The sequence below is a fragment of the Oreochromis niloticus genome, linkage group LG19 (assembly GCF_001858045.2).
Source record: "Oreochromis niloticus isolate F11D_XX linkage group LG19, O_niloticus_UMD_NMBU, whole genome shotgun sequence".
NCBI lineage: Eukaryota > Metazoa > Chordata > Actinopteri > Cichliformes > Cichlidae > Oreochromis > Oreochromis niloticus.
This window is the reverse complement of record NC_031983.2, coordinates 11,184,500-11,203,187: the sequence shown is the minus strand read 5'-3', so window position 1 is coordinate 11,203,187 and position 18,688 is coordinate 11,184,500. Positions and strand designations below refer to the sequence as shown.

At 44.2% G+C, this 18,688-nt stretch overlaps 1 protein-coding gene across 2 annotated transcripts in view; it reads right to left on the bottom strand.

The window, feature by feature from the left end:
• Positions 1–18,688, bottom strand: part of kif26ab (kinesin family member 26Ab) — a 64,003-nt gene that overhangs the window by 21,330 nt on the left and 23,985 nt on the right. For both annotated transcript variants that reach the window (XM_019349088.2, XM_005476979.4), the window contains exons 3-4: positions 16,502–16,969; positions 11,708–11,907 (exon numbers count right to left, since the gene is read on the bottom strand). In XM_019349088.2, the coding sequence (XP_019204633.1) occupies positions 11,708–11,907; positions 16,502–16,969 (668 nt within the window). The remainder of the gene's footprint in view (positions 1–11,707; positions 11,908–16,501; positions 16,970–18,688) is intronic.

Here is an 18,688-nt window from a genome sequence, read left to right as displayed (position 1 = left end):
GAGTATTTTGCCCTCGCCATAAATGCCAAATCAGCAGATGGTCATGATTGACTGCGCTGGATGTCTGTTGATCTATATCAGAGCAGGTACTGTGTTTTTGAGTCAAAAGATAATCATTAGGAAACCTCCCCAGAGCTAAAATCAGTACAGGCTGTCTTATTGATGGGCTGCCCTTGACATGATCAAACAGCTCTCTGCCCCAAAGGTGTGGGGGTATAACATAAATCTACTGTCTGTAGGAGAAATACAGACTTAGTTGTGTTAAAACAAGAGCACCAGACCGAAGTTTTGTGTGCAGGCAGACATTTAGGTAGGATTAAAGCAAATCTGCATCTCTGCACTGGCCTCATTGGTCGCGGTCCCAGGTCACCCACAGCCTGACCCAGCCTTCGTTAAGCTTCGGCAGTGATTAAGTGACCATGACATCAGCCTGTGAACACACACACATGCATACACACACATTCATACGGTGTGCAGACGAGAGGAGGTGATGTCATACTCTGCCAACCAGCGCTGGCAGCGAGAAGGCCCACCCAGACAAGATTTGCTAACAAGGTCAGGATGCCGATCATTAAATGAGACAAATGCTTCCATGCCATAAAAGCTTCCTGAGAGTTCATCCGTTGTAGCTGTATTTCAGAGGATTAGAAAAGACCCTTTGACTGCCCTGTGAAGCTGTAAGTGTCACCATCGTTCAGATGATAGAGTATAAACATATGCATTAACCTAACACTAAAAGCTCCGGTGGTCACATAAGGTAGGTTCTTAAACTAACCAGAGAAATGGTCAATGAACTTTATTTATACACCCCTTTTCTAGCCTTGCTGAATACTTAAAGCATTGCAAGCATCATTCATACATATAGCACTTGTACTTTACATAAATATGTAACTAAGGGACCATTTTGGGGAATCAGTATCTTGTGCAAAGACACACCAAAGGACGCGGAAAAGCCAATAAATGCAGCACCAGCCTCTGATTAGTGGATAACCCGCTCCACTCCCTGAGTCACAGCTGCCCCACAGAGACATAGTTGGGTTACCTGAGACGCAGCACTGAACATATGGGGAGAATGCTTTAGAGCTGGCTGTTGAAGAGATGACAAAGCCTCCTGTGTGGCACAGACGTTTAGTCTGATAATGAGCCCATTTTCTTTCGAAAGTCTCCCTGCAATTAAAAGACCTCTGCTATAAACATTCATTTAGTTTTTCTCACTTCCTCCCTCTTATCCTAAATCACTCAAAACAACTGCCTGAGGCTACAGCAGCATGGACACTGAAATTAATGCCGAATATGGTTTTAAAAAAATGTAACTGAAGCACAGAAATATGCAATTTTATTTTACAGACGCTGCTAAAAAAAAAAAAAATAAAGCTCCCACCTGGAGCTACGGAAACAGACATTCTCCTCTGTTCAGCATGGTTATCTTATCGTTCAGATTCAGATTCAGATGAGCATCATTCCAAACCAAGATCTTTCCAGTAGTTTTGAAAAATGTGTTTCCTCTCTCCTTTGGCAGCCCCAGATACATTAAAATGGAAGAGAGACCTATCAGGCTTATCGGGCTGTCAGTTAAATCTTATCAATCCAAAGCTCTGAAGCTTTCAACTGACTGCGAGGCTGCTTTCTCCTGCTTGGCTGTTTTAATAGTATACTGAAGGTAGAGCTCCTCTGTGCTGTATTGGCTTACACAGCAGCAGTTTGCTGGAAGTGGCCAAACACCTCCAGGCTAAGATTTATAGACTTTCTATAAATCCTCAGAAATAGATAAACGAATCCCGGCAAAACCAGACGGCAATGAATGCAATGTCCAGTTAGCTGAGCGATACCCTGCACAGCACGCTCCAAACACATCGGACCGAGGCTTTTCAGGAAAGCTCTTTGTTCCAACAAGGTGTTCAACAAGCCTTTTGTTCCTGCTTAGCGTCTGGCCTTGGACACAGAATATCAAATGGATCATTATTTGTGTGCTGACTGCTGACGGCCCAAGGCTGCGCATCTTCACTGCACCAATCCGCAGCCAATTAAGTAAGGCCAAATGCATTCATGTAACATCTGTGGATACAATGCGTCATCACAGAAAAGAAAGGATTCCGCACAAAAACTGATGTCGCCTTTTTGCAATTGACTTGTCGCATTTGTATCATAATGTGGATTCAGGGAGGTTTCCTGTCAGAAGAAGAAAAAAGAGTGCAGCTTTCCATAAATAAAATCCCAAATTCTTCCTGGAGGTTGTAAACCTGTTTTGTTGCAATCTCCTTAGAACTCTTTTCAACCGGTCTGTGGACTGAGCTGGAAAACAAGGGATTAGGGTATCCTCTGGAGAATTGCTTGAATAACAGGGGATCATTTGGAACATGGGGGAAGAGAAGAATTGTGAGTGGTAAATGGAGGGAAAAGCACTGTAGAGGTGAGGAAGGCATTAAAAAATGAATTGGGGGGATAGTAAGTAAGAGAAAGCTGCAGAGGAAGCGTAAGGAAGGAAGAAAGAAAGACGGAGAGCGAGGGAGGGAGCAGCAGGCTGTAGAGCCAAGTCCTCTCTTCGATCAGTGGGCCTGGCTCTGTGCCAGTGAAGCGCTGTCCATGAGGAGGTAAATCATTTTCTGCCTGAGAAAGAAACAGGGAAAAAAATGATTGGTGGGGGTATGCCACAGCCATCTTGGAATTACTTTATTCCCAAAGATGGGAATTCCCAGTCGGCCAAGAATAAATGGAACAGTTGGCCCAGAAAGTGAAAAAAACTCATCAATATTCAAGAAAACCTGGTTTGGTGATTCAGTACATGAGGGTAAACAACACAAATTTAAGAAGTGGCTTCTACCAGCGCAGATGTAAAAAGAACTTCTTTGTTGGTTTTACTCTGATTTTGTTGAGAAAAATCAAAGAAACTACGTAAGGCTGATTTGTCTCCTGTGCTTTTGGATGTCAGATCAAGAAGAACTGGCTCATGCCAGTAGACCCTCACTATCCCACTGCAGTACAGAGAAGGCGCTCTGTGCCATTGCCAATAAGGTTAAAGAGAGGTGGGAATATTTTTGGCAGACAAACACACAGGGTTTTTGTGTTTAACACGCTGAATATTAAGCATTGTGTCTCCAGACACCCTGCACAGTCACACACCCACTAATTCACCTCAACCCCGGAGTGAAAGGCCGCAAAACTCTGCTGCCAAGCTAGGGTCTTAAGGAAGGCTTAAGATGAGCAAAGGAAGGAAAATGGTAGGGTATTGTTGCATTTACTTTCACTTTATTGTTCCTTCTAACATTGAGGATCAAGTCTTGCAAATATGGCCTTAACTAGCTTGAACACTGGGCCATGACGAGGTGAAGAAAGCACGGGGTTTTAGCTCTGCAGGACCTGTTTGTTAAATTGACCTGTTTGATCAATGGGCCAATTAAACTCCTTTGTGAAAATAACTGGAAATAACTGCATTGAAATTCAAAGGTCATCCAACAGAAATCTCTAACAATTGACTCTAAATTGTTTACAAGAGTTTTCCAAAAATGCAGCGTCAGTAAAATGCTCCGCTAATGTGTCAAAATTGGTTCATGCAGCAAAAGTAAAAGTCTTTGGAAAAACATTCGCTTTTCAGCTGATGGGTGACAGATGATAATGAAGACATGTTCTTCCCTGCTCCGCCGACTGCAGTCTCCCCACCTCTGGCACTGCTGACAAAGATTAACAGCTGCTTTCATCTCTTCCAGAGCATTTTCTCTCTGCTCCTCAGACACCGCTCCAGGTATTTTGCTATGCTCCTCTCCCAGGCTGCACAGAATCTGGAATAACTCCATATTTTCATATGTTGAACTGCGATTCACCCGTCATCCCACCCACGTCTTGCCTTCAAAACATCAGGTAGGCTGTTGCACTCAGGGCACACAAACACAACTTTTGGAACACACATGAAGTTATCACTGACTGAGTGACGTTTCCTGTCTCGGAAATCGCTTCGGTGCTTTTATAGAAGCAGGATATTTGATAGACAAGCAACAAATGAGGTCTGCTATCAGACAATTAGGAGACAATTCCTCAATCAAATATAACGCCCCTGTAGCGTAACGCTGTCAGAGGGGAAACTAACGTGAGAGCGTGATAACTTTAGGAGAGACAGGCAACGGGGGGAAAAGTCCGAATACTTCTGGATCACTTCTCCACTTCATTAATCATTTGCTGCCTGAGTAAGACACCTAGCTATTATTTATTTGCACTTTCCCACACAGAGGCTATCACAACAAACAGGCCCACAGGCTGATGAGAACATTTGGGAGTGATTAATCAGTGGGCGGCCTGGTGAGACAGAAAGCAGGGGGAGGGGAGGTCTTACATGTGTTTCCTAATCTTTCATCTATATTCTGGTCAACCGGTAACCCAACTAAAACCAGAAAACGTCCAAATCAGGTGAAATTGGCTGTACTGTCACGAAAGACCACGTAAATCAAATGAAAAGTGGAGACCAATCTGAAAATCAAAGCTGGGAAAGCAAAGAAACCGCATGGCTGAGAAAAGTCACCAAGATGCCAGCGACTGTAGCCACATTATTCAAATTAAGCAGTTTATCCTGTATCACATACTGATAAACTGAGTCACCGAAACACACACAGCTACACTCGCTGGTTCTCATAGAGCGTATGGGGAAAAGGGGATTTTAGCACACCACAGCTGGTTCTCATGCGCTGGGTCGTGAACCGATTATAGGCTATAATCCTCTCCATTCAAGACGACGTGCATGTGGAAAACAGTGACAGAAACACAGGGGAGATCAACCGTCCTCGCAGCTTTTAATTTGATACGGTGGTTTTGCACGTCCAAGCCGCTCGCTTGTCTCATACATAAGTGGACATGAAAAGGTGGGGCACAATATCCTATACAATTACTCTTAATCTTCATAATTCTCCACTAAGAAGTAGACTGTGGTGCAAATAAGACATGGACGATGTACTAGAAGGACCATCCTGTTTTAATGTAGCTTATTTTGTATTAACTGCTGCAGACTGTAGTGAAGCCAGAAGTTAATACTGAAAATGTTCTGATAATAAACTGTCAGCAATATTTTTTATGTTTAATTTTCCTTACAAGCCCTGTGATTACTTGTTTTAAATTCCCCACAGCTACCATCAACCCGTGTGAACCCTTTCAACCTCCTGGAGCCAAGCTACATATAGATGGAGATTAAAATAAAAAAGACAGTGTTATCTGAATGAAATGATTCAGCTACTATGGCTGTGGGTAATGAGGGAAACCTGTCCTAACAATGCCCTTATCCTCAGTGGTAATCCGAGCTACATCCATGGAAAGCTAGCGCCTCACAATTGACTTATCGAAGGACAGCGGGTGCAAGGTGGTGCTGTGCATATGTATATTTATGTGTTTCACAACAAAATAAAGCTCTAGCACATGGGGAAATCAGCCTACAACCAGTGTTTAGGCAGATATTAGTTATTCATGTTGAATAGAAGTCTGTGGCGTGGCTGAGCATTGAGGAGCAGTGATGCCTGAGAAGCCCCACTAGGAGCCATCCTTGTTTCCTTGGATTCTGAGGCAAAAAAAGGCACTCGTGGGAGCTCACGAGGCCACGGGCGTCACTCTACAACTGCACACAATAGGTCATAAAATTCCTCAACACATATTCCCTGCCACCAGCTATTGCAGTTTACTCTTTCTTATTCCTCTATACTTTCACACAGTGTCTCACACCCACAATGTTAAAGAGGAAGTGGCTGTAATGACAGAGATAATAGACTCCATTTGCATGACACTTTTCACTGAGGTGCACTAAAGAGGTTTAGATGGCATCCCTCAGCCCCTACAGGCATGATGCATAATATCCATTCAACAGGCTGGGGCTGAGAGAATTTAGTCTAACGCGATAACTAAACGCTAATGCGCTGATCACGGAGCCCAGTGGGCAGTTATCAGAAACATTATGCCGTTAAATGGGGAATGCTGGACGTGGGCAGGCAAACAGAGCCGGAAATGGATTGATGCTGGGAGCGTGACCTCGCCCTGCCCACGTGAAGCAATCGCAAACAATTAAACCTTATTTATTGTCTCTGTCACCATCCTGAGTGACAAAAGCAGCCCTGTGTTAAGTGAGAAGCCTGCAGGACAGAGGTCTATGCTCCACATTTATTCATGTATGTTATCAATCTGTCAGGCGAGGATGGCAGCGCTTTCCCCTCTCCCCCAGGGCTTAGGACACGTGGACCCAGGGTGAGCACACAGACTTGAGTCAGCACTTCAGCTCTTTGTTTGTCACCCCCCTCCCACTTTAACTGCCCCCCTGCAGGCTATGTGAGTGGGCCAGACAGACTTCCTGACTCAGGGATTTATTTGGCGTACCGGGGGGGAAAAGGCATCAGGCTATCACGAAGGCTGGGACAAACCCTCTGCTTTTCTTTCAGTGGAGCTGTTTGCCATTCATAATGACAGGCACAAGTGACTCTATGTTGCCCATCACACCACAGCACATCGGTCTGCTGCTGCAGGGGGCACAGCACTATCACGCCATGTTATCATATCCCAGGGAAGATGCAGATGCCCAGAGAGTGAGGGGGAATCTGCAAATGCAAGAGCAGTTCTGCAAATGCAAATCAGTACTTCTATTTATTTGTTATATCCACCCAGGCTGAACACAGTTTTCTCTATGTCAGTCTTTATATCAAAAGACAAATTTTCTGTTACCTGAGAACGATGGAGGATTATGAGTCAGAGTGAAGCGGCATTTTGCTTTTTGCGGGTGGATGAAAAGGTGGATGTGGGTAGTGAGATGTATCTACCCGACACAGATGCCCGAGGCTCCGAGGCCAGGCAGGATCTCCATCAACACCTCAGCCTTGACGGTGCCCGACAGGCCTTGGTTCACAGGTTCACACCTGGGTTTATCTACTGAGCCCCAGCCCTTTTGTGGCCTCAGCTGCCACTGGGTCCGCCGCTGCACAGAGGCAGCCATTAGTCCCATCAGCCAGATTATGGCAGGAAAATACCAGCTGGTGTTTTATCCAACAGTAAACAAAGACAAATACCAGAGAGCAGCTCAACCATCCCAGCTACCACCCACTCAATACTTCTGATGAGCCATTCGCTGCCCTGGGCATGTGTTGCTCAGATTCAACAGATTGATATGAATCAATTCTCATTTGTCAGGCTCTGGAGACAGAGGTAGTATTAACATTTCAGCTCCACTGTGGCTACTTTCTCAAAATGGAGCCAAGGTTTCTACAGTATGTTACACATGCTATACATTCCACTCACACTCTTGCTCTCGTGGTGGAATCCATCTCGCTCTGGCTTGACAACAAAACCATTAGCCTCTCACCTCCAGGGATCAGACAGTCCAACTCCAACTGCACAAAACTGCACATTCCACAGAGCGGAAAAGAGCACGTGCCACACAAAGAAAGATAAATTGAGAGGGAGAGCGAGAGAAAGAGAAAGAGAGAGAAAGGGGTGAGAGGGGAGGGGAAGAGAAAGAAAACAGGGCACCTCTCTCACACAAACACATACAAATATCACATATCCAAGTGCGCTCAATGATGTCTGTGCACAAAATAGCTTACTTCACTCTCATGGTAGTGAATCCAATATTCTTCTCCACAGGTACAGGCCTCCTGCTCTTGGTGCTGTCAGAAAGGAGCATCAGCCCGAGCACATCGTCTGAATGACAACATTTATAAGGACATTCATCCTGAGCTGCTACTGCCCCACTCTTTATCCTCCCTGCCATGTGGGCCAGATCAGCTGTGCTCGGTGCACCCCTCTGCTTCACATAATCTATCCTGCCTATTTGTCATTCACTGAGATCCCTGCTGTCGATCACAGCACAGCCAACCAAAGCCAGCAGTGAGCTGCTTTGTCTGCTCTGAGCCTCTCTATAGATGCCATACGACTGCATTACTGTCTCCTTTACAAGCAAACCGAATAGGCCGGCACAGTTTCTCGCGCAAACTCCAGAATAAACATAACTGGACACTGGCCTTCAGCAAGTCATCTGTTATTCAGAGCAAGAACAGCTACTTGCCATCCTGCTGCGCTTCCACTTTGCAGCATGCAGGACTCATTACTGAAGAGATGCTCTTCCCTCCATCTGACTAAATTATAGTCCAGTGGAGTAGAGAGGGCTGTTTCAACTTCCTGATTTCCAATCTTCACTTTTGAAAGAAAAATCAGTTACATTTTATTCCCACAAGCTAATGACTTGTTTCTATGGTTACTCAGAGCAGCCAGGGGGATGAAGGGCAGAGTGAGCGTTCCTGACACAAAGGCACGGTCTTGTGTGTGTGTGCAGGAGAGCCGAGGCTAAATGGCCCTGCTGCCACAATTACAGGAGGATTCCTTCTGCACAATCACAGTCATTAGTGCACAAACACTCACCTGGGCAGCAGCTATAGGCACCGGTGGATGACCATGAAACCACTTCCTCCTTCGCATTCCAGCAAACAGCTGTCCGCCCAACCCCTGCAAATCCCGACCCGTCATCCTGCGTGCCACTTCTAAAGTCTGCATCCACCGACTGTTGTGTCTCTGAGGTCCTCTATACTGCTCTATTCATTATCTCCTTGCATCTTAAGAGTGACTTCATTGTCCATCTCTGGGGTATGATAAGAGACGGTAGATGGACAAACTTAAAAGCGGCCCAACAATGTAAGACAACACTATCTCATACTGCTATACACAAAATGTGCCCGCTGATCAAAGTTGGCTGCAAACTGAGCAACCAGCTCCTCTCATCTCATGGGCCTGGTGTGTAATAGACACACTGCCACAATCAGCAGGTGTTAATGGAAGAGAAAGATGGGGAGAAGGTTGTGCGAGGCAGCAGTTAGCCGCACCGTCTAGCCCCTGCTGTGAGCGTCGCCTGGTTTCATTACACAGCGCTGTGTCAATACACTAATCATATGCTCTGTCACAAGGCAATCAGTGGTTAACGTGCTAGTCAGCTGAACACATGACTCTAAATTCATTACCCCAAGTAACACACTGACGTAGCCAAACACACATAATGATATGCACACACACACACACACACACCATCCAGTCAGAGTTTGACCCCTGACTCTTCCTGTCTCTGCAACTGTAAAGTCAGTCTAATTGCTAACTGGTCGTTACTGGCCCCGGGGTCATCTTTTGGTTTCAAGCTATTTCCTAAGATTACCAGAAACAGGAAGTGGGACAAAAGAACTGTTTTTGAGCTGGAATTTCACATAAGCCTGAAAGAAGCATTCATTAGATGATCAAAGACTTTTCCTATTTTCTGGAAGTGGAAGAAAAAGAAGCATCAAGATAATATAAAAGGCTGATGGACTTGGAATGGGAAAATTCAGAGAATAAAAGCTACACTTGGATTTTTTTTTTTTAGTTGCATTTGTCTACACAGCCTGGAAGGCATCTCTGTAATGCTGTTAATCAAATAAATTCATGTGAACAAATGAGTCATTTGGTCTCTTAAATTAATGAGTAGCTTCTTTTCCATAATCTATCAAATAAATGATCTGTCCATAAATTTCATTAAATACTTAAATAAGTCTTAGGGATGTGGCGAGAAGAGACTGAATTTAACATTTAAAATCCCCAAATATACTAGAAATCTGAGGCAAAGCTGTTGCTCTTAGAACAATCTAACCATAAAAATATCAAAGTTTACTTGTTGTAAACTTGACACTATTAGAATAAATTAAAATAATAAAACATTGAAGGCACAATTAGTCAATTCACAGGCACAAATAATTCATCTAAGGAGATGCAAATGCTGTGTCGTTATCAAACCAGTGTTTTTACCAGACATATTTAGACTAAATGCTTCTTTAACTAGTTGAATGGTTGACTTATTTTTCCGCTGCAAAATTAAACATTGTTAATCGCTTTCCTTTTCCTCTCACCAACAGCCTAGCGAGAACACCTAGACTCCGGCTAATTGCATTCTAATTAAAATTTCATCTGTGAATGGAATAGTGTTAGTGAATGTCAGACAAGTGTCCAAGGAGCTGTCTCCACGCCACTGGGGTAAAAAAAAACTGCTGTTTGGTTATTCTGCTCCTACACCCTGGGCTCTTAGGATTTGCACGTGCATCTCACTAATTGTATCTACGGAGAACAAAAAAAGAATACTAATCAGATCTGAGTTTTCAATCATGTCTAAAACATGAGGGACGATAATTTCATCTGCTTTTTTTTTTTGCAGCTACAGCACTACCAGAGCAAATGGGAAATATTGTTGAATGAGTCAATTCGTTTTGACTCTTTTACATTTCAATCAGCAATGATGTTTAAAAAAATGAGCAGCAACGATTTCACGATGATGTTGATCATCCCTGTTGCAGGGATAACAGCTGCAGAGGGTCAGGAAGTGGGTGTGCTTCAAATGGAGAACAGTGCATCTCCTCCACCCTATTTTTTCTGCAGAACCCAATGCTGTTTGAGGCTGGTCTATCATTATCGTATTTCTGCGGGCCAAGTCAAACAAAACATTCTTGGCAGCAAATTATCTTTTGGATAAAATAAAAGGTGGTGGTGGAGCGCACTCTCTACACCCCGTGTGCTCCACCAGGCCCTGTTGCAGGGAAAAGAACAAGTCCACCTTCCTCTTTTTTCCTGTCCACACTGAATGGCTAGACGCAGCTCTTTATGCTTCTCTTTTTCTTTTAGCTCAAGTCCAAAGAAAACATGACAGCTAATAAATCAATGTCAGGAATTAAACCTGTCTAGCAGAAGGTCATGCCTCACTGTTGTTTAAACCTCGTGCTCCTGCGACAGGAAGCAAGATACACAGGAAGTTGCATATTAGGTGGAGGATTTGGAACATCCCCTTAGTCAAAGGAAAGACCTCATGGTCCCACTGATATACTTGGACCCTGTAAAAGCTGGCAACACAAACTCCATTTGGGGTGCTTGAAGAAAAGCTAAGCCACATACTGATCCCCCATGGGCTTCCTGTCACACTCCACAAGCCCCTTCACCGGTTTTCTCTGTCTCCTGTGGTGCAGAGCGTCAATGGTCCTATGCATCATTCTTAGCCAGCTTCCCTTTCAGAAACGCTCATTACAACACAGCACTCTTTGGAGAGATGAGGCAGGGAATGTATGCACTGGCCTGCCAGGGAATCTGTCATTGACAATATATATTTCCCCAACCATGCTCCCGCACAGAGAGGGTGAAGTCTTCTCCAGGGCAACGACAATACCAAAGCCAAGCACTGCTTTAAAAACAGGCTTCTTCAGCCTTGGATACACAGGGACCAAAACGCTTTTACAAAAAATACATCCTGCGCTACACCTGTGGGAGCATCCAGTAAGTCTATGGCTGGAAAATTGCAAGATCCGTTTTAAATTGGCGAGGCAAAACAAAGAAAAAAATAACTAAACATAAAATACCTCAGGACAATACCTAGCTTTAACCTAAACCCCTTTCGTGAGACACTCCTTCCTCATATCAAATTATGCAATTCTGTTTTCTATTCATGGGCACTGGTGCCTGCAACTAAAAGGTTCATTTAGTTCCATGATGTGTATCCCAAGGCATGCTATAATTCAAGCATGGCAAGAACAACATCTCCAGTGAATAAGTGCCCCACATGGAGGTTAAAACCATGAGACCACGCGAGTCTGTGCATATCTCCTCTTCAGCTCTCTGAAGACTGAATGCATGCAGGTGTGTATGCAAACACATTTCAATTAACCATGCAGTGACTTGACAGCATGGGGGAGGTGCTTACCTAATGAAGAAGGAGGCTGCTGCAGATGAGGAAGGAGACGGGGAGGTTGATGTACTGGTAACGGGCGCTGGGAGTCCCGCTTGACTGGAGCTCCTCAGTCTGCAGGGCGTCAAGGTGCTGCCGCTGGTGCTGGTCATGGTGGTGACGGGGGCCTCCAGGGCTGTGACATCCCTGTCTGCATTTCCCATCAACCCATGGGCCTGTGTACACACAGATACAGAGATAAGACCACAACCGCCACTTAATGGTTTTACCACTCCAGCTCACCTTCCTTCCACTTTATTTACTCCCCCTCTGCCACAGATGGATGGGCAGCTGCTGCAGCCAGTACCAGTTAGTGGGAGTCAGCAATATCCAAAGATAGCTCCCCACAGAACAGCAAGGATGCGGGACCATTCATTGATTCTGGCAACACTTTACAAGGTTCCTCTGGCTGCAGTCTACTGTAATTAAGTGGTAACCCACATTTAATTAGTAATTAAATCACTAGCGATTTACCTCACTTTGCTCCTGATTATATCTATACCTGCAAGTTTAGCACTTCACTCCTCAGGAATGAGGAACGTTTCATCCTGCAGACTCAGTAAAGCTATCTGAGAGAGTTTCACAGGGAGTAACAACAGGTGGTGTACAGGTGGCATTTTTTCCATAGCTTAAATGTTTATGAGGCATGTGAGCTGTGCTTAAATGACTCACCTTACCCTGGAAACGAAAAGGACAAAACTGAGACAAGCCGCATCTCTTTCAACCCTTCGGCTTTGACGACTCATGCCAAATCTATTAAAGATAGAAACTTGATATAGCACCTGTGTGTCTTCATATTTTTTAAAATATTTTCTGCAGCAAGACATTCTGCAGTAGAACCAGTTGCACAAGTTTAAGTGCGTCTACAGCGTAATAAATTAACAATAGATTGAAGAAGTTTTGACGAGATTTTTGTGAAAATTGTTGCAACATTAAGCTGTGAAAATAACATTAACTATATCTAATGGCACTGGCATTGGTTTATTGTGTAAGAAAAAGGTTTCACACAAAGTTTGAGATGCATCATGTAACAAAAATGAAATACATGCAGTATTACCTTTTTGCTCTCAGAATTCAGGTTTTAAGTTCATTTTTAAAGTTGAGGGGAATACTGCAGGAAAGCTCCAAGCATGGAATGGTGAGCAGGAGCTCTGGAGCCTTCAGTGATCCACTTATTTTGGTTACACCAAGCCATGGAGTGCAGAGAGCTAATTATGCAAGTCAAAAGCTGACTCTGAGACGACACTGGAGCTGGAGTCACCATGCAAACAAAAGGTTAATCCTCACTGAAGCCTCACGTTTATCCTAGCTGACGAGAACCCATTCTATGAGGTTTTAGCATCAGAAATTAAAGAAAGGCTGAAGCTTTTCATAAAAACATTTATGAAACTGACACACGACACTTTGTAATCAGCACCGACCTTGAATTCAGCCCAACACAGGGCAGCAGCCTCAGTGCCATTTGACAGGAAGTGTATTATAAACACAGTTCAGGCCCTCTGCATATTTACCACATCGGGGTTTGCCCTAGACTCATGTTTGGCAACAAAAGTAACACCCCTTACAATCTTTTTTATAAAGTGTGTGGCCTTCCACCATTTGCCATTTGTCTACACACACTGACAGCTGCACTATTTATATGCCAAGCCTGACATGAGAATGCCATACATCAGGATGTGAGGACATAGTTACATTCATATATGACAGGCTTGGCTCTTGCTTGGACTCCTGCTACTGTTAGCTTTACATGCAGTACAATGTGCTGCTATATTAAAGCAGGGCTGCATTATCTTTTCCCGGAAACGCTCCACTGACCATTTGTCAAACAGTAGCCTTGTGGTGTTTGGTCTTCATGAATTCCCACTTTCCCTTTTCTTCCTTTTGAGCTTGTTATCAGATTTTAGAGCCATAGCCTTGCTTTAAAGGTCTACTTTTGCTCTCTTGGGGCTTCATCATAGAGTCTAAGTCAGATATCAAGCTGCGGCGTTCAAAAGTTTTGAAAACCAGGCAGCACACTGAAAGCAAACCACAGCAGTAGGCCGCGCACTGCTGGTGTTAGCTTGGTGCATACCAGCGAAGTAGACCTGCTGCACTTTGTCATGTATGACTAGAGCACTTCACGCACAGCCATACAGGAAGCAGATGTGTACAGCTTATCAAATCTGTCGCTGACTGAGTAGGTGCAGTGCCGGTTTAAAAATCAAGTGGCAGACAGTTTCAGGAGCACACAAGGACAGCTGGTCACAGGTGGGGTTTCAGCGTGTCCTTGAAATGGACATGTACATTCGTACACACACACTCAGCACAGTGCCTTTCAAATAGTATTCCCCTCGGTATTAAAACTGAGGACTTAAGCTCCACAGCCAAGCTGCTCTCTGTAGCCTTGGACCTGCACTGGCCCTGATTCTGGCTGAAAAGTACAATCTATCCCCTGGTCAAGTAATTAGGCTGTGTCACTGGAGCCATGTGTGTTCAGCCGTTTGCACCCAAAGTCAGTAATGAGCTGGCCTTACACCCTTTAACCCCTAGCCCTCCCTGATCCTTTTGCCTTGGAAAGAAAAGGAAGAAAAGGGAAGGGGGGAATGAGACAAAGCAAGTAACCATAATGGAAAAAAGTGAAGAATCACAAGAGTGAAAAGGGTTTGGGAGAATGCTTCCTATGAAATGTGAAGTGAGCAGAGTAGGACAGCTCTTTCTCCACCCTAGACTACTAGGACTCCTCTGTGACCTTTGATCCCAGCAGTCAACAGACGATTACTGCTGAGGCGAAATAGGCCTTGCGTTAATCTGGCTTTCGTGCCTGGCTGGCTTCTGTAACCACCAGAAACCAACTGAGGTGAAAGCTGAGTTCTTACCATGTAGGACTAGCATACCACACCTTCTCATTTAGTGCCGGTATAATTAAAAGTTCTCTAGCGTCTTTCAGAAAATATAGTGTAACAGCACAGCATTCAAATTCTTTCCTAATCTGTGAAGAGTGGGGATTTCCTTCCCCTTCATTTCTGTATCATTTTCTTCTCTTGTCATTCTCTCATTCTGTGGCGCATTGCCATCAGAGCCCAGCTGCACCGAAGCAGCCGAAGCCAAGATCATCTGCTGGGCTTCAAATTGGTGGCAATGGAGCACACCATGGCAGCAGGCAACCACCGGGCCAACAACGGAAACCCTCATGAGTCAAGAACACTTGGTTTTTGCAGATTAGTGCACATGTGGTGGTGGATTTAATTGAGCAAAGGGAAGAAATGCAGATTTGGATCAATCAATTTTTGCAGTTAGCAGCAGCAGGATCACATTCCTCGTAATGTGATTTCACAGATTATCTTAACTACTTTAAGATCTTTATTCAAACTGCCAATAACAGTGAGGATTACATGAGCAACTGTGAAGCTGGAGCATGTCAACTTTGGTTTTTGTATCCGACTCTTAGACTTGCAATAGACTGTTTCAGAAAATGCACATGTTTCTCATTTGCCCAGTTCGAGGCAACTACATTCACAGGAACCACTGCCAGCCAATTATAAAGATGGAGCCACATAGTTTTCAATTCAATAGACAACCACAAACATAGCTTCAGATGTTAACCAGAGCCTTTTCCCAAATGGGAGTGTCAAGGTGCTCTATAATGGTCTGTGTGTGGGAGTGCCTCAGGCTTGACACTTTCTGAAGAATTTCTGTCTAACACACACAGTCCATCTCTGCTTCTTGCACGCTTTCCTCACAAAGAAACCAAGAAGGAATCATGAATTAAAGCTTGTGCCTTTCGGCACTGTGTAACCTCCAATCCTCGAGAGCGTGTGTGGGTTTTTGTCATTCTAAAGGATCTGGTTTTAATGAAAGAACCCAGCTTGAGAAAATAACACCATTTCTGCTGTGTTTGTAACTTAATGTCCTGAAGGGACATTTCTCTCTGTCCAGGGAAGGCTTCAGCCACAGCTACAGAAACCGAGCAACTCATCCTGGCTCCAAGGGCCGCTAATTGCTTTTAGACACATAGATGGAGAACACAAGCCCGCCTCTCCCTTCAGTGCCAGGCTGTTTGATTTGCCCTAGATTGCGTACATGCAGTTAAAAGCTTTTGATGGCCTCCCATAAACCATCTCTACAGGCACTTGTTGACATTAAGGGGAGGAGTGAAAATCTGTCTTTAATTTTTCAAGCAGGAAGAAGGAATAACACTGCCAAGACCTGCAATAGACTGCAGTTATCAGCACAGCTAAAACAGAAATGGCACAATTTACAGCTTATGAAGCAGATGGAAAATATTAAAGTGCAAGGACTAGATGATGTTAGCACATGCTGTTTGCTTTGTACACTGAACCCGCCTGGTGTAGAATGTCACAGAGGTTTGTCACTTAGGTCGTCATCACAGGAAGATGCCCTCGTATCACTTACAACGTGCACATAGAAACCTCAGCATTTACCTTTTAAGGTAAAGCTCCTGAAAATGTTTGGTTTGCTGCATGTCTTCCATGCATAAACAAAACAGATTAAAGCACTGATTAGCTAAAATGAGAGAGGAGTTATGGTGACTCTGTGTTGTGATAATTTAAAATGCCCTTGAGGAAGACGTCAGGAGTTTAGTGTTCAGATGACCTCTGACATTAGATCGCTCAGGCTCTGTGACTTCTGAGGAATAAGAGGTCAGCGCTCCAGTTCTACGACACAAATTTCCCCCAGGGCTTCATCTCTTCTAACGGTCTATACTATTTCTAAAGTTGCTTTTAAATGCTAGTTGCATGAGGAAAAAAAAAGGTCAAAGTGAACACATACCAACTTGGGTTGAGGGAGAAAGTTGTTGACCCTGGATATGCTCCACATGCCCTCGAGGTACTGCTGGGCCTGGATGGTGACGGTGCTCAGAGATCCAGTGAGCTGCCCTTCTGCCACTGTCACCTGGACACTGGTCTTTGGCCCAGTGCTAGCTGCGTTCTGGGACCAGCTTGGTACCCCATGGCGCCCCCCTACTGGCAGGACAGAGTGGGGAGAGGGCTGACTTTTCGAGAGCTGTTTTGTTTGGATGCTGGAGGACGACACAGTGAATCTAGAAGGCTGTGGTATAAAAGATGTTTTGGGCAAGGCAGCCATGTTGGAGCTGAAGGCCAGGACAGGAGCATGGAGTGTCTGCAAGGCCTCCTGCCTCAGTTGGTGGAGAGGTGTAGAGCAAACTTGGCAGCATCCAGGTTCATGATTCCCAGGAGTCTGGAGCTGCTCGAACAGGAAGGTTGCATATCCGGGGTCCTGCAGAGAAAAACAAGAAATGAGCTCAAAGCACAACATTCAAAACTGAAACACTTTGAAGGAAACATGTTTTTTCCAAAGCATAACCACATTACAATTTTCTGTATATATCTATTTCCTGTTGTCTCAGTGGTCTGCTAGCATTGCGGTCCCTGACTCCCCTCTGAGACCCTCACTAAGCTTTTGCCGACTCCCTCTCTTGGATGATTGTTTGTTCCCTGAGTGGCCTCAGTGCAGAGAGCTAAGGTAGAGGTGTGTTTTCAGTACCATTTGTTTGTTTCTCTGTCAGCGAGATTAGGGCTACACAAATACTACCAGGCTGAATTTCCTGAGACTTGGTGAAGAGGCACAGCATGGGGAAAGGAAGAACCCATTAAATTGTGCTGCTTATCCAAATCACCTTTAAAACTGCAAGATAAGGCATCAACCTTTGGTGGATGATTGCACCCTCTGCAAGGTCATTCTAGTTTAGATGCCCAGCCTGCATGCAACTTAAAACTGCTGATCCCCCCAAAATAAATCAGACATGAAGTAGAGTTTGCAGAAATTAGTGCTAAACTGAGAAATTAGTTAACATTTTCTACTTGTTAAAAACTTGTTAGATGCATGAAATAATGCATCAGCTCTATGCATTTTCACATTCTTGCTTCTCAACATGAATTCAAAGTCAAATATTTGAATTCTGAAGTTTGTACTTATCCCAGAGAAAGCATTTGTTAACATGTTGGCCTGAAAAAATATACATTATCCCTGCAGCACTCTATAATGCTCAGAGGGATTAGCCGAGCATCCCACAGAGACATTCCTCGCATTAAAAAAACAAGTGAAATGTGGCTGCTATTTACTTTCTGCAGTTTTAAAAGAGAACACCATACAGACTTCAGCTTATTACTGCTTTTAGAGATGGTGTCCAGTAGAGCTTTGTCCTCTCACTTCCTCTCTAAGAAGGCTTCCTACGGTTTCCATCGCTGCTTGTGAGAACTAACAAAAGTATAAAACAGCCTTGGGGACTCTGCGCCTAAAGCTATAAAATTTACATATAATAAGTGTCCCATTGTGAAAACATATGACAAGCTACTCTCCAGGAAGCTGGAAGCATACAGACCTATCATAAGTAAAGGCATAAGAGGGGAAAGAATATAACTTTCTGTCTGTTTTAGTGAAACTAACCTTCACAGAAATATACACACACACCTACACACACAGAACTAGAGAGAGTCTCTTAAGAGGCATAAAGAGGCACTATAGGATTCTGCCCAGAGGAGTCGTGGCCTAAGACAGGAGCTCACAGCCCCTACATAAATGTTTATGAGACCTTTGCTCCTTAGAACCTCCGAGGTGATCAGGAGGAGTGAAGCTGCGGGGAAACAACAATCCACTGCTCTAATGCAGTGCCACTTAATACAGCTAACCCAAGATGGGCCCAGAGACCAAAGAGGCAGGCAGAGGGACTCTAAATCTCCTCCCTATGAAAGCCACTCAATACACAGACTTTTAGATTACCTTTCCCTGCAAACAGCATTAATAGTATGATCACACAACGTTCCAAGGGAACCTTCTGCAGCCTTACAAATAAAAACAGACTCTTTTATGCCATATATTTCCTCTCATCTCATAAATACACAAAAAGCAATATAGTTTAAGTCACGATCAATCTATTCTTTGCTTTATTCTTTACCTAAAGCACAAAATTTCCCCTTGTGGGACTAATAAAGGTAT